Consider the following 12,299-nt stretch of genomic DNA (forward strand, 5'->3'; position numbering starts at 1 on the left):
CCTAAAGCAAGTTCCCAGTCTCGGGGTCCTCGGATTGAGCAGCGAAAATGCGCCCACCAGAGCTAACATAAACGCGTCTCGGAGGAGAGGCCTCGACTGAGTTCTCGGGAAATGGTCACCAGAGTCGACGATTTCTAAAGGAATATCTGTCGTTATGGAACACCCATAGGACAAAATATATCCAACAGAAACCTCGTCTGGAATGTGGGTCTCATGAACGACTTAACGTAGCAACATACCACGCAAGCCTCATGACTATCCACTCTAACACCTATGTGTACACTCAAGCCTGGGTAGTGGGCTTATCTCTCATAGAACAGTCCCAACCCAACAAACAAACAACCCACAGAACCCACAGATACAACAAACATATGTACATGAATGCAATAAGATAGAGCAGGTAAATGCGGAAAGTAAACGACTGTACAAAAGCATAAACACCCAACAAACAAGAAATCTACAAAAGCTAGGAGGGACTCGCTTAGGGAAACCAGCTCCCCAGCAGAGTCGCCAGCTGTCATACTGATGGAATTCTCTTATCCATCAGCAAAACTTTGTGAGCCTAACAAAGCAATGTCTTTGAAGACCAAGTGCAGAGAATAAATCTATTTGTTATCATATTCATCCATTTCAAGCACACTTGTGAGTGCCAACATCCATGCCTGTAAACCATTGGAAGTGTCCTTTTTCATTGATACTTGTAATTTGTCAAGAGCTTGCCTTGATGCTCCATATCTAAGCAAAAGATTTCTAAGTGATCTTAAACTACAATCATGAAGTTGTATTGAAGCTGTTACCATGTCCTTGAAAGTTTGTATTGCTTCTTTGGGTCTCCCAGCATTAGCATACAGGTCAAGGACATTGTTATAGCTTAATGAATCTGTCAAGAGTCCTAATTTTACAAAACTGGAAATCACAGCACAATATGGGATGCAATTAGTCACTAATCCTGCCACCTGCATTTTTTTCAAATAAGGTTTGGCAATGTGAGGCTGGTCAGCACTGGCCAGAATTTGTATGAGAGAGCTATAGCTGCACCAGTCTGCGGCTACACCGTGTTTATCCATACTATCAAACAATTGACATGCTTTATCGTAGCATTTCCCTATACCATAAGCTTTAATCATCACGTTGAACTCAAGGACACTGAGTTTCTTCCGTTCTTGGCACCAAAGGAAGACTTTCTCAGCTTCCAAAATATGTCTGTGCTCTCCATATGCATCAATGTTGGCAGCATAGCACTCAGATTTCATATTGCCAGCCAGATGAAACCTATGAAACCATAACAAGGACCGCTCAAGCATTCCGGCTTCGATGTACATCCGAGTCAAAGCAGATTGGGTGAACTGATCAATTTGGAGGCCCTTCTTATCCATCTCTGATATAAGCTCTTCTGCTTCACAAACCATTTTCCTTATACTGTACGCATACAAGAGGGTACGGTAACTAACAAGATCTGGCTCAAGGTGGGCCACCTTCATTCTTTTAAAATATTTTGTTGCCATATCAATATCATTACGCTTAGTATGTAGAGAGATAAGAATGTTATAGGTCCTTGTGTCTGGTGAGCATCGCACCTCTTCCATTTTCTGCAGCAGTGAACTCAGTTCCTCTAACTGTCCATGGTTTCCACAAATGTGAATCATTGTATTGAATGTCACTGTGGTAGGCGGTATGCCTTGTTTAAGCATCTTAACAAAAGTCTCAGATGCTTCTTTAAGCTGACCAGCCTTTCCATATGTATCAATCAAAGTGTTATATGTATGTGACCCGAAAGAAACATTGGATTGACTTTGGTCAAAGTTGACCTAAAAGTCAACTATTGACCAAAATCAACATTTGCTCAAAAATGTCAAGACTTGTATTTTCTTGTGTGGAATCAAATGTAATGGCTTAAAATGACATGAAATGGTTTGAAAAATGATTTGAAATTTGGTTTTACCATTGGCTTATTTATGACTTGGATGCCTGACTTTGAAAAAGAAAATAACTTGACTAACAATATAGGTTAACAGGGCCATGAAATGAGGGCACAAGGTTAGGGTTTTAATGTAATATTCATGAATCAATGGGCATGACTAGCACTTGGCTTGAGACACAAGAGGATTGGTTGTTTGGATGACCCAGACCATAGATGTATCCACAATCACATGAACAACACCATGACTTTGGACCAAGACCAAACCTCATATGAAACCAAAGTAAGGTTAGGCCAAGCATGCTAAACAAAAATAAAAACATAAAAAATTCAGGACCAAAATCGGGGTATGACAAATGGCAGCATGTCTATCTGAAATCAAACATAGATTGGCTTGTGGAGCGACATGCGTTCTGAGATGTCGAAGAAAGAAACCCCATCCACCAGCCGTTTCACCTTCAACAAGAGCAAAGGAAATGGGAAATATATTGTTGTTACCGTCTTGTGCAACCGCCATGAGCAAAGTACCCTTGTATTTTCTGTATAACCAAGTGCCATCAATTTGCAAGAGAGGTTTGCAGAAAGCGAAACCTTTGATGCACGGGTCAAATGCCCAAAAGAGACGGTGAAATATTCTATTACCTGTAGCACAGGTTCTGTCTGGCATCATTGCTGGCACTGTTTCCATAATTGCCACAGTTCCTGGGACATAAGTTTTTAGTGCCCATAAAAACCGTGGTAATTCCTTGAATGAATCCTCCCAGTTGCCGAAAACCTGTTCAACAGCCTTTGTCCTCGCAATCCATGCTTTCTTGTAAGATGGAGTATAATTATATGTTGTTCGGATATGGGATATAATTATACTCACCTTCACTGATGGGTCTTTATTTACCAATGGCAGAATGTCTTGACATATCAAAGTTGTGCTCAGTTTACGGTGATCTTGTTCAACGTTACTTGCAACGCAACTGTGTGGTGGGTCTATTGAAGCGATCTCCCAAGAGTCATTTTTCTTCTTGTAAGATGCAACCAAACGAAACTTACAAAGCATGTTACAACATTCGATAACATATCTTCTAGAATCAGTGCGTTTCACTGTAAAGTCAGCAAAGTTGTTCATGTGGAATTTTTTGATTGCCAAGACACATTCTTCTTTGGTACGAAACATGTCTCCCACCTTTAATTCGCCTACTGGTCTCGGATACGGATTATAGAAGACACTGTCGGATGTTTCATCGTCGTGAAGATCCATATTTGTCATATGTTGAGGAGGATTGTAGGCATGACTAGGAGGTATTGGTGGTGGTTGAGCATCATCTGCATCAACAACGTCGACTTCTACTTCTGCTTCTGGGTTGAGTTCATCTGACCATTGTGCATCCTCTGCAGCATCTTCACCAGCTGCATCCTGATCGGTTAGTTGAGATTGTTGAGACGGTATACATGGTTGTAGAGTAATGTACAACTCGATACAATCCATGCCTGAATGTTCATGACTAAGAAACATGTTTTCAACATCTTCATCGTCTCGTAGCTTAAGGGGGAAAACTTGCATTGACCATTCTCAAAAAATATAGGATTTTGATATGTGATCTTTGATACAATACCTGATCCTATAAAGGATTGTATTCTTTTTTTCAAATGCAAAAAGGTTGCATTTCTCTTGATCGTGATTCTAATGGTATCAGTGTTTCTAAAACAAAAACCATGAAGCTTAGACTAAAAAATTTCACCGTTGCAGTGAATGTTGACACTGTATAATGATGAAGATGACATTTTGGAGAGGAAAACTATTTTGCAAGTGCAGATGAATGTGAGTGAAGTGTCTTGGATGTTGATAGTAAGACACTTAAATAGATGGTATCAGTGTCTCACATGCTAGCTAGTTCTGAGATGATGTGTCGGACATTGAAGCTACTCTGAGATAATGCGTCAAGCATGCAAGCCAGTTCTGAGATGATGTGTCTGTCATGCAAGACAGTGTGAGTTGATGTGTCAAGCATGCTAGCTAGTCATGAGATGATGTGTCTGTCATGCAAGACAGTGTGAGTTGATGTGTCAAGCATGCTAGCTAGTCATGAGATGAAGGATCAACATCTAACCTCCAACAACATTCTCAGCCCGGTTACTCACAACCACCTATCCGTCAAACTTTTCGTTCCACAAACACACAAACACACAACCAAAACATGCCATTCACCCAACCCCAATACCAAGAACATCCCCCATACCACCACCAACAAATGGACCATCAACCTCAGACCGAACATCGCTTCTCACCCACACCATCACCCTACCAAAGTCGCCTTAGCCAAAACACTAACCGCCCCTCCTCCTACCGTAGCCAAGAACCCCAAACATCACAATACCAAAACATCCCACAACCATATCTCTTCCAAACACCCCAACAACCTTTCCAAACTTTCCTAGACCCATCATTCACACCCATGTCTCCCTTCAACCGTCCAGGTCGCCCATCCATGAGTCAACCACACCCCAACTTCTCTGGCATGGGTCATGAGCTCAACTACGCCGGTACACCATCATTGAATACTAAAGACTATGCTGAGTTGGCTGAATACCTCAACGGATCTTCTCCTGTAGGAGGTAATGACGCTTCTGGACCATCAGATGAACAAACACCGGTGCAGAATCGTCAACATGGGTTAGGGCCAAGGGTTAGGGTAGCTAGGGGATGTGGGACCGGAGGTCGGTTAGGTGATCCCGGTCATCACCATTAGGATTCTTTGTGTAAACTCCAAATCTTATTAATATCAATTCATATTATATCAAATTTATCTTTGTGTAAACTCCAAACATTAGGTTTCTTTGTCTAAACTCCATTTTGGCAAAATTCACATACACATGTTTTGACAGAAACCCTAATTTTGGGTCAACTTCGCAAGGACCTAACTCACTCATTTTTTATGATTTTGAGGTGGGACAAAGTGAATTAGAAAGTTTGAGATGTCTACTTAAATTGTTATGTTGGAAAAAATTTCATAATTCTAAAATAAACACATATGATAATACAAAACATTATAGGCCATATAACAATTGAAATGTCAAAGAGTCCAAGTTCAGGTGCCCATACCTTTCTAAAAAAAATGCAAATGATGCAAAATTTTAGTCCAAATTCATTATCTTGAAAAGATCTACAACTTTTATGTTGAAGGTTTTGTCATTTGAGGCTTTTATCATTCAAACAGAAGGGCTTGAAGTTGGTCCCTTTTGGCAAAATACACATACACATGTTTTGACAGAAACCCTAATTTTGGGTCAAGTTCGCAGGGACCTAACTCACTCATTTTTAATTATTTTGAGGTGGGACCAAGTGCATTGCAAAATTTGAGATGCCTACTTCAAATGTTATGTTGGACAAAATTTCATAACTCTAAAAGAAACACATGCAATAATGCAATACATTATAGGTCAGATAACAGTTGAAAAACTCAGAAGTCCAACTTCAACTGCCCATAACTTTCTCATAAAAACTCCAAATGATGCAAACGTTATATCCAAATTCATTGTCTTGAAAATATATACAACTTTCATGTTGGAGGTTTTGCCATTTGAGGCAATTGTCTTTAAGGGAGTCGCCAATTGAATTGGCGCCTCCTCTTAAAAATTACACATAGGCGCCAATTGGATTGGCTAGGGCACCTGCCCTAGCCAATCCAATTGGCGCCTCCTTGCAATTTTTAAGAGGGGTCGCTAATCCAATTGGCGCCTCCTCCTAAAAGTGGGGTAGATTGGGAATTTTGCTGAAAACTGGGGTATTTTGGGATTTTTTTCCGAAAAACAGGGTTATCTCGGTAAAAAAACCGTTTTATGCATGTTAAAAATGAATTGAATAAAACTCGATTCTGAGAAGTGCAATCATGAAAGAGACTCAATGAATGGAAATAAAAACAAAGATGAAAGAGATAAGACAAGTAAAAAAATAACCGAATATAAAAGTTGCTCCTGAGATAAGTAGGGACATATAACTACAATCTCCCCCTTTTTGATGGTTGACAAGCTTTCGCTTGGAATTGAGTCAACCTTTGAGTATAATGCGTTGCCCCCTGAAACATTATACACAAACTACTCCAACATAAAAATGAACAAAATAATTCTAGACTTAATAAAACTTCTCCCCCTTTGACAACATCAAAAAGAGATAGTTCGAAATGCATCTAAAACCAACGAAACAACCACTAATAGATAATTCCACAGGTCATAAGAGCTAAACGACTAAGAAGGATATACAACAACCATGATCACATATAAAATGAAGATAGACATATCACAAGCAACATAATTCAATTAGACATGTAACACAAACTTCAACAACTAACAATAAAGGGATCAAACTTGTAAATCAAGATATACATTAACAATAAAAAATAATGCATGAACAAGTAATCAAACGTTCATATGCACATAATTATCAACACAAATTTAAAAGAGTTAAATGCAAGTAAGAACAATCAGAGACATAAGCTAAAGATGAATGAGTAAGATATGGAGGAAATAAGAAAACCACTATGAATCACTATTGATTTAACTACAAGAGTAAGAGTAAGAGAGATAACACCAAGATTTATAGTGCTTTGGCATTCGTCCTTGTTTTGCCTACCTGCACTCTTCAATGGTTTCCCATTAGAACCTACGTGATTCCTTATTATTTAACAAATATTTACAAGAGTTCATACAATCACCAATCTACAATACAACTGAGAAAATAAATCTCCTAATTTGGATCTTGACTTGTATACAACAAACTTACTAAACTCTTTTACATAATCTTTACTCAAATATGTTTCTTGAATCTTCCAATAACACAAATTCTGCTTCAAGCCTTCTTGCGTAGCAATCAACTCCTTGATCCTACCGATTCCTTGAGTGATGGAATTGTACGAAGATCTGAAAAGAACTTTGCCTTATATGTAGCCTTCCACACAGTTACTACTAAGGTAACTCTGAAGAGAAGAACCTACTTCTTTTTGATGGAATTTGTCACCACCATTGATAATCCCTCAATCTTGCTAACAACCTGAAAAATTCAACAAGATCTCCAAGAATGATTAGTTTCAAGTACGTGCCCCCTTCAACCAATATCAGAACTCTTGTTATCAAGATCTGAACTCAATTGAAGTTGAATATGCAAGAATGCCGTAGCAAGACTTTGAACACTCAAAATAGAGGAAATTAATTTTCACTAAAAAATCACATCAAAAATATATTCAGAGTTATTGATGTTACTATGAGAAATGATGAAAAAAGGTTTTATATGTGCTTGAGATTAAGCATACAAAGTGGTTGAAAAAGGTAGTTAGATTCGAATCAAGAGAAAAATATAATTTAAATCAAATGAGAAAATGAAGTGGAATGGAAGAAAGAATTGATTTTTGATAATATTGCCAGTTGATTCAGATTAAGCAAGTCGAATCAAATACCACGTGATTCGAATCATGTTTCAAATTTGATTTGAATCAAATGCCACAGAATAGATAATAAAGTTTTGAAAAAGAAATTGATTTGAATCATGTTCAAATATTGATTCGAATCAAATCAAACAGAACCTATCCTTGAAAAAATTATCATAATCAAGTGTAAGTTTTGATAAAAATCAAATGATTGAGTTCCATTTCTATCCAATTTGTTCAGGATGAAAAATTCAGTGTAAAACTGAATGAATCAAATCAATCTTATAAAATCTCAAATTTTCAAATTTTCAAATTTTCAAAAGCATTTTGAGGTTTTACTTTTGGATCAAAGTTTAACCAAAACAAAAAAAAAAATTCATTCCACTAACATATGCTACTTATCAAAGAACATTTTAAGCAAGATCAAACCTAACCAAAGTCTTATGCATACTAAAAATAAATTAAATCAAACCTGATTCTGAGAAGTGAAATCATGAAGGAGACTCAACGAATCAAAATAAAAACAAAGATGAAAGCCATAAGACAAGCAATAAAATAACCAGATATAGAAGCTCCCCCTGGGTGAAGTAGGTACATGCAACTATAATTTCTTCCATGTTACTCATACCCTTTCTTCCATTTTTCTGTTAATAGGTTCTTCCATATATCTTTGTTTTTCATACACTTTCTTCTTTATCATTTCGCTTTCACCTTGCATGATTTTCGTGTTTTTTGGTTTATATCAGTTACCATATTAGTTCCATGTGTTGCTATGGTGAAACAATACAAGAAGAACGTCTTCATTTTCCACGAATCTTTTCAATAAAAGATACGTTCGTGAAATATTTAATGAGTTGATATGTTGTTGTGGTTTTTTTTATAAATGTTGGTGTATGTTATGGTTGTTGATAAATGTTTCTCAGGACAAAAACAAAACATTGCTAAGTCACAAAGTATGGGTGTGGTTAACAATTGGTTTGTGATGATATGGAGAAACAATAAAAGAAGAATGAAGCTATTGTCAAAGATTCATCCGCCTTGTATTCTTTTCTTTATTAAAACACAAAGTAGATCAACTCCAATTCATTCTGAGACAAGTAGATCATTTCTTCGTTTTCATTTTCCACGAATCTTTTCAATAAAAGGAATGTTGGTGAAACATTTTATGAATTGATATGTTATTGTATGTTATTGTTGTTTTATTGATAAATGTTGATAAGTGTTGTTGTGAGATGTTGTTGTCATTGATAAATGTTTCTTAGAATAAGAACAAAACATTTCTAAGTCACAAGAAAAAACCTTCTTGCGACTTAGCAATGTTTTGTTTTCATGATTCTTGTAACATTAATTTCTTATGCAGATTGATTGAAGATCATGTTGAGTTTATAATATCATATGTAGATTGTTTGTTTCACTAACCCTTCACTGAAAATGCATCCATTTAAATTTATTTAGAAAATAATAATTTGAAAATTAACTTATATTTGAAAACCAAGTTAGATCAATCAATGTTTTTCGAATTTCATGCATCTCATAATTCATCTTTTGCTCTTTAACATATAGAATATGGTTCAATGACCTAAGTTCTTGATAACATCGATTCCTTCTCTTCTAGTTTATTTTGAAAATCATCAATTTGTTGACTAATTCCGACTCATCATCATCACTATCATCATCGTTATTATTTTAAATGATGATGATGATTATGATGGTAGTGATGATGATGAATCTGAATTAGTCAACAAATTGATGCTGTTCAAAATAAACAAGAAAATAAGGAACTATTTCAATGAATAACTTAGGTCATTGAACCAAATTTTATCTGTTAAAGAACAAAAGATGACTTACAAGATGCATGAAGTTCGAAAAACAGTGGTTCGTTTAAGATGTTTTTCAAGAATAATTAAATTTATCAGATTATTATTTTCTACATCAATTTGAATGGTTGTATTTTATTTAGTGAGGTTTAGGGAAAAACAAGCAATTCACATATTTTATAATAAACTCATGTGTATATATCACAACGGTTATCTTTCATAACCATGGTGAAATGTTAATTTTATTCAATTTAAATTGCACCAGATGGGTTTCAAACCAATGACATAAATATGTATAACAACGGTTATTTAAGATAGTCATTGTAATATGTAGTGTGATACCTAGTTTATCACCACGTTCACTCGCCTGTGGTGGAAAGCAGCATACATGAATCAGACGCTACCTAACAACGGATGTGTAACCATAATTATATGTCTTTTGCAATCATTGTCATATGTGTTTTCCATAGTAGTGATGCATTATCCTCACTTATAGGTTTTTTCGGAAACTTCCTAGAAGATCACCCATCCAAATACTACTCCAAGTCAAACACACTTAACTATGGAATTCTTATTTGTTAGCTGTCGCGCCGCGAAAAATACCTGAGAGCATCACACGTTCGAAGATACAACAAAGTCTCCACCACAATTTATTTATTCTAAAGGAGAGGGAAAATATCGATAAAATCCAAGGGGGATAAAAAATAGGTAAGGAAGTCGGTTTTCAAGGGGAAGGTATTAGCATCCCTCACATCCGTTGTACTCAACAAGAACCACTTTGATTGTTCTTTGATCGAATGAGTGTTATTATATAAAGGTTACTTGCAAAAGGGAAAAAATGTTTAATAATTAATATGCTCGCTGAGGATTGAGGCACTCCTGCCTACGTATCCTCATTGTGAAGAAGGATAGGAAACGAAAATAGTGTGTGAATGAATGATGAAAGATGCATGAAATAATGTTTAAACCGAATAGTGGTGTTTAAACTAAAGAAGGAAATAGAAATGGTGTTTAAACCAAAGGATAAATTAAAGTGGTGTTTAAATCGGAAGGAGGTAAAAGTGGTATTTAAACCAAAGGGGAATAAAATTGATAGAAGTGGTGTTTAAACCAAATAAGAGATAAAATGTGGTGTTTAAACCAAACAGGAATAAAAATGGCGTTTAAATTGGATAGAAAGAGCAAGTGAAATGATGTTTAAACAAAATAAGTGGTATTTAAACCAAAAGATTGGTAAAAGTGGTGTTTAAAACAAAGAAGTATAAGTATGGTATTTAAACCAAGGAGACGGTGTTTAAACTGAGAGAATGGTGTTTAAACCGAAGAAGTGGTGTTTAAAACAAAAGGGTTATAGGATTTTCCTAGATCTGGAGGATCAAGTCCTACAAGAAAATGGGTGTCATAAAAGTGGTGTTTAAACCAAAAAGTTAATAACAGTGGTGGTTAAACCAAAGAGGTGGATGTTTTAACCAAGATGGTGAATAACCCAAAGAGAAAAATAAGAGTGGTGTTTAAACCAAAAGAGAAGAGAAAAGTGGTGTTTAAACCAAAGAGAAGGAAAATAGTATTTTAACCGGCAGAAAATGATTAACCAATGCAAAAATAGGGTATGTTAACCAAGATGTGGTGATTAACCAAAAAGAAATAGAAACTGGTATTTTAACCGATAGCTGCTGATTAACCAAGGAAAAGGTATGTTAACCATGAAGTGGTGATTAATACCCAAAAGAAAGGTGTGTTTGGTCCAAAGAGAAAGTATTGTGAGGTGTTGATCGTTGAAGTTTTAAGGGTTTTGAATGGTTATAGGTTTGAATGTTGCCCTAAGGCGGAAAAAAGTATTTGATTGATTATGATTGATTTTAAGTGGGAGATAAGTATCAGACCACAAGCTAAGTATGACCGACAATCCAAATACTTGAGAGTTGAGAGGACAAGTGCATCCCAACCTCTCTTTTTCATCCAAAAAAATTTGTTTATAAAATTTGTTAGGCGAGTTTAACCATTTGTACTTAGAGGGAGACAAGCATCTAACCATAGGCTAAGTACGATCGACAATCAAAATACTCGGGAGATGAAAGGACAATTCATCCTAACCTCTATTTTTCATCCCAAAATGAGTGAATTAAACTCGTTTATTTAATGTGTTTTGAATGGATGACAATTATTAGGCCCCAATCTAAGTACGAACGACAACCCAATTACTTGATAAATGGTGCGTACAAGTACATACACCCCATACTTTTTCATCCGGTTTATTGCAAAAAGTTTGAAGATGACTTGACATTGTATCAAGTGTTTGATGTAGAATTGTATGGATTAAACGTAAGAGGTACTTGACGTTGGATCAAGCACATGTGTGGCATTCAATGAAAATTGATTTGAAAAAAAGTTAACGTTGGATCAAGTTTTATTTTTGTTCTTTTGAAAAAAAAAGGTTACTTTTATCGTTTTGATTTTTATGTTGTTTATTAACATGCAAAGGAAAGCGATAAAGAATGGAAGGTTCTAAGATTATTACACGTTCATAGGGATTGGGAATATTTTACCCACAATGGGGGGATGAATCATAAACCATGCAAGAATTAAAAAGATTCATATAAGCATACAAAACATACAACCATTAATCATGCCCAAAAAAATCAATCAAGTGGCAAAATAAACCATTCAAGAGTAACATTATGGAGTCAAATTCTAAGAATAATCATGATTAATTTTCTAATTAAATCCTAAAGGGAGTTATCTTGATTATTTCTAAAATTATAAATGAAAATTATTCTAAAAAACTAATGATCATTATATATTATTTTCCAATCAAGAAATTGTTTAATATGATTAAAAAACAATTAAAGTCTAATTATCTAAGCATCAATATCATTTTTCAAGGTACTTCTCTTTTAAGCAACATAAAATATGTCAAAAAAACTAAAACGTAGAGTTAACTACTAAATGGACTAAAACAAAAATTTTTTAAGAAAAGATAAAGAAAATAACAAAAGGATAAAGGGAAGAAATTAGAAACAGGGGGTGCAACACTGAATATTATGGTGCAAGAAGTAGAATCAGTGTGCTTTTGTACCCAAAGCCCAAAGCATTTCGACAAGGTTCATAAGGGGTGCAACATGAAATTGTGGAAGGTGAATTGAGCAAGATCCA

General features: G+C 35.5%; 1 protein-coding gene across 1 annotated transcript; it reads right to left on the reverse strand.

Annotated features, from left to right (window-relative positions):
- Nucleotides 1–605: 605 nt before the first annotated feature.
- LOC127136148 (pentatricopeptide repeat-containing protein At3g23020-like) lies at nucleotides 606–1,646 on the reverse strand. Its single transcript, XM_051062742.1, has one exon. It carries the CDS (start codon nucleotides 1,644–1,646, stop codon nucleotides 606–608), a length of 1,041 nt encoding a protein of 346 aa, XP_050918699.1.
- Nucleotides 1,647–12,299: the final 10,653 nt, after the last annotated feature.

This window comes from Lathyrus oleraceus, chromosome 4 (assembly GCF_024323335.1).
Source record: "Lathyrus oleraceus cultivar Zhongwan6 chromosome 4, CAAS_Psat_ZW6_1.0, whole genome shotgun sequence".
Taxonomy (NCBI): domain Eukaryota; kingdom Viridiplantae; phylum Streptophyta; class Magnoliopsida; order Fabales; family Fabaceae; genus Lathyrus; species Lathyrus oleraceus.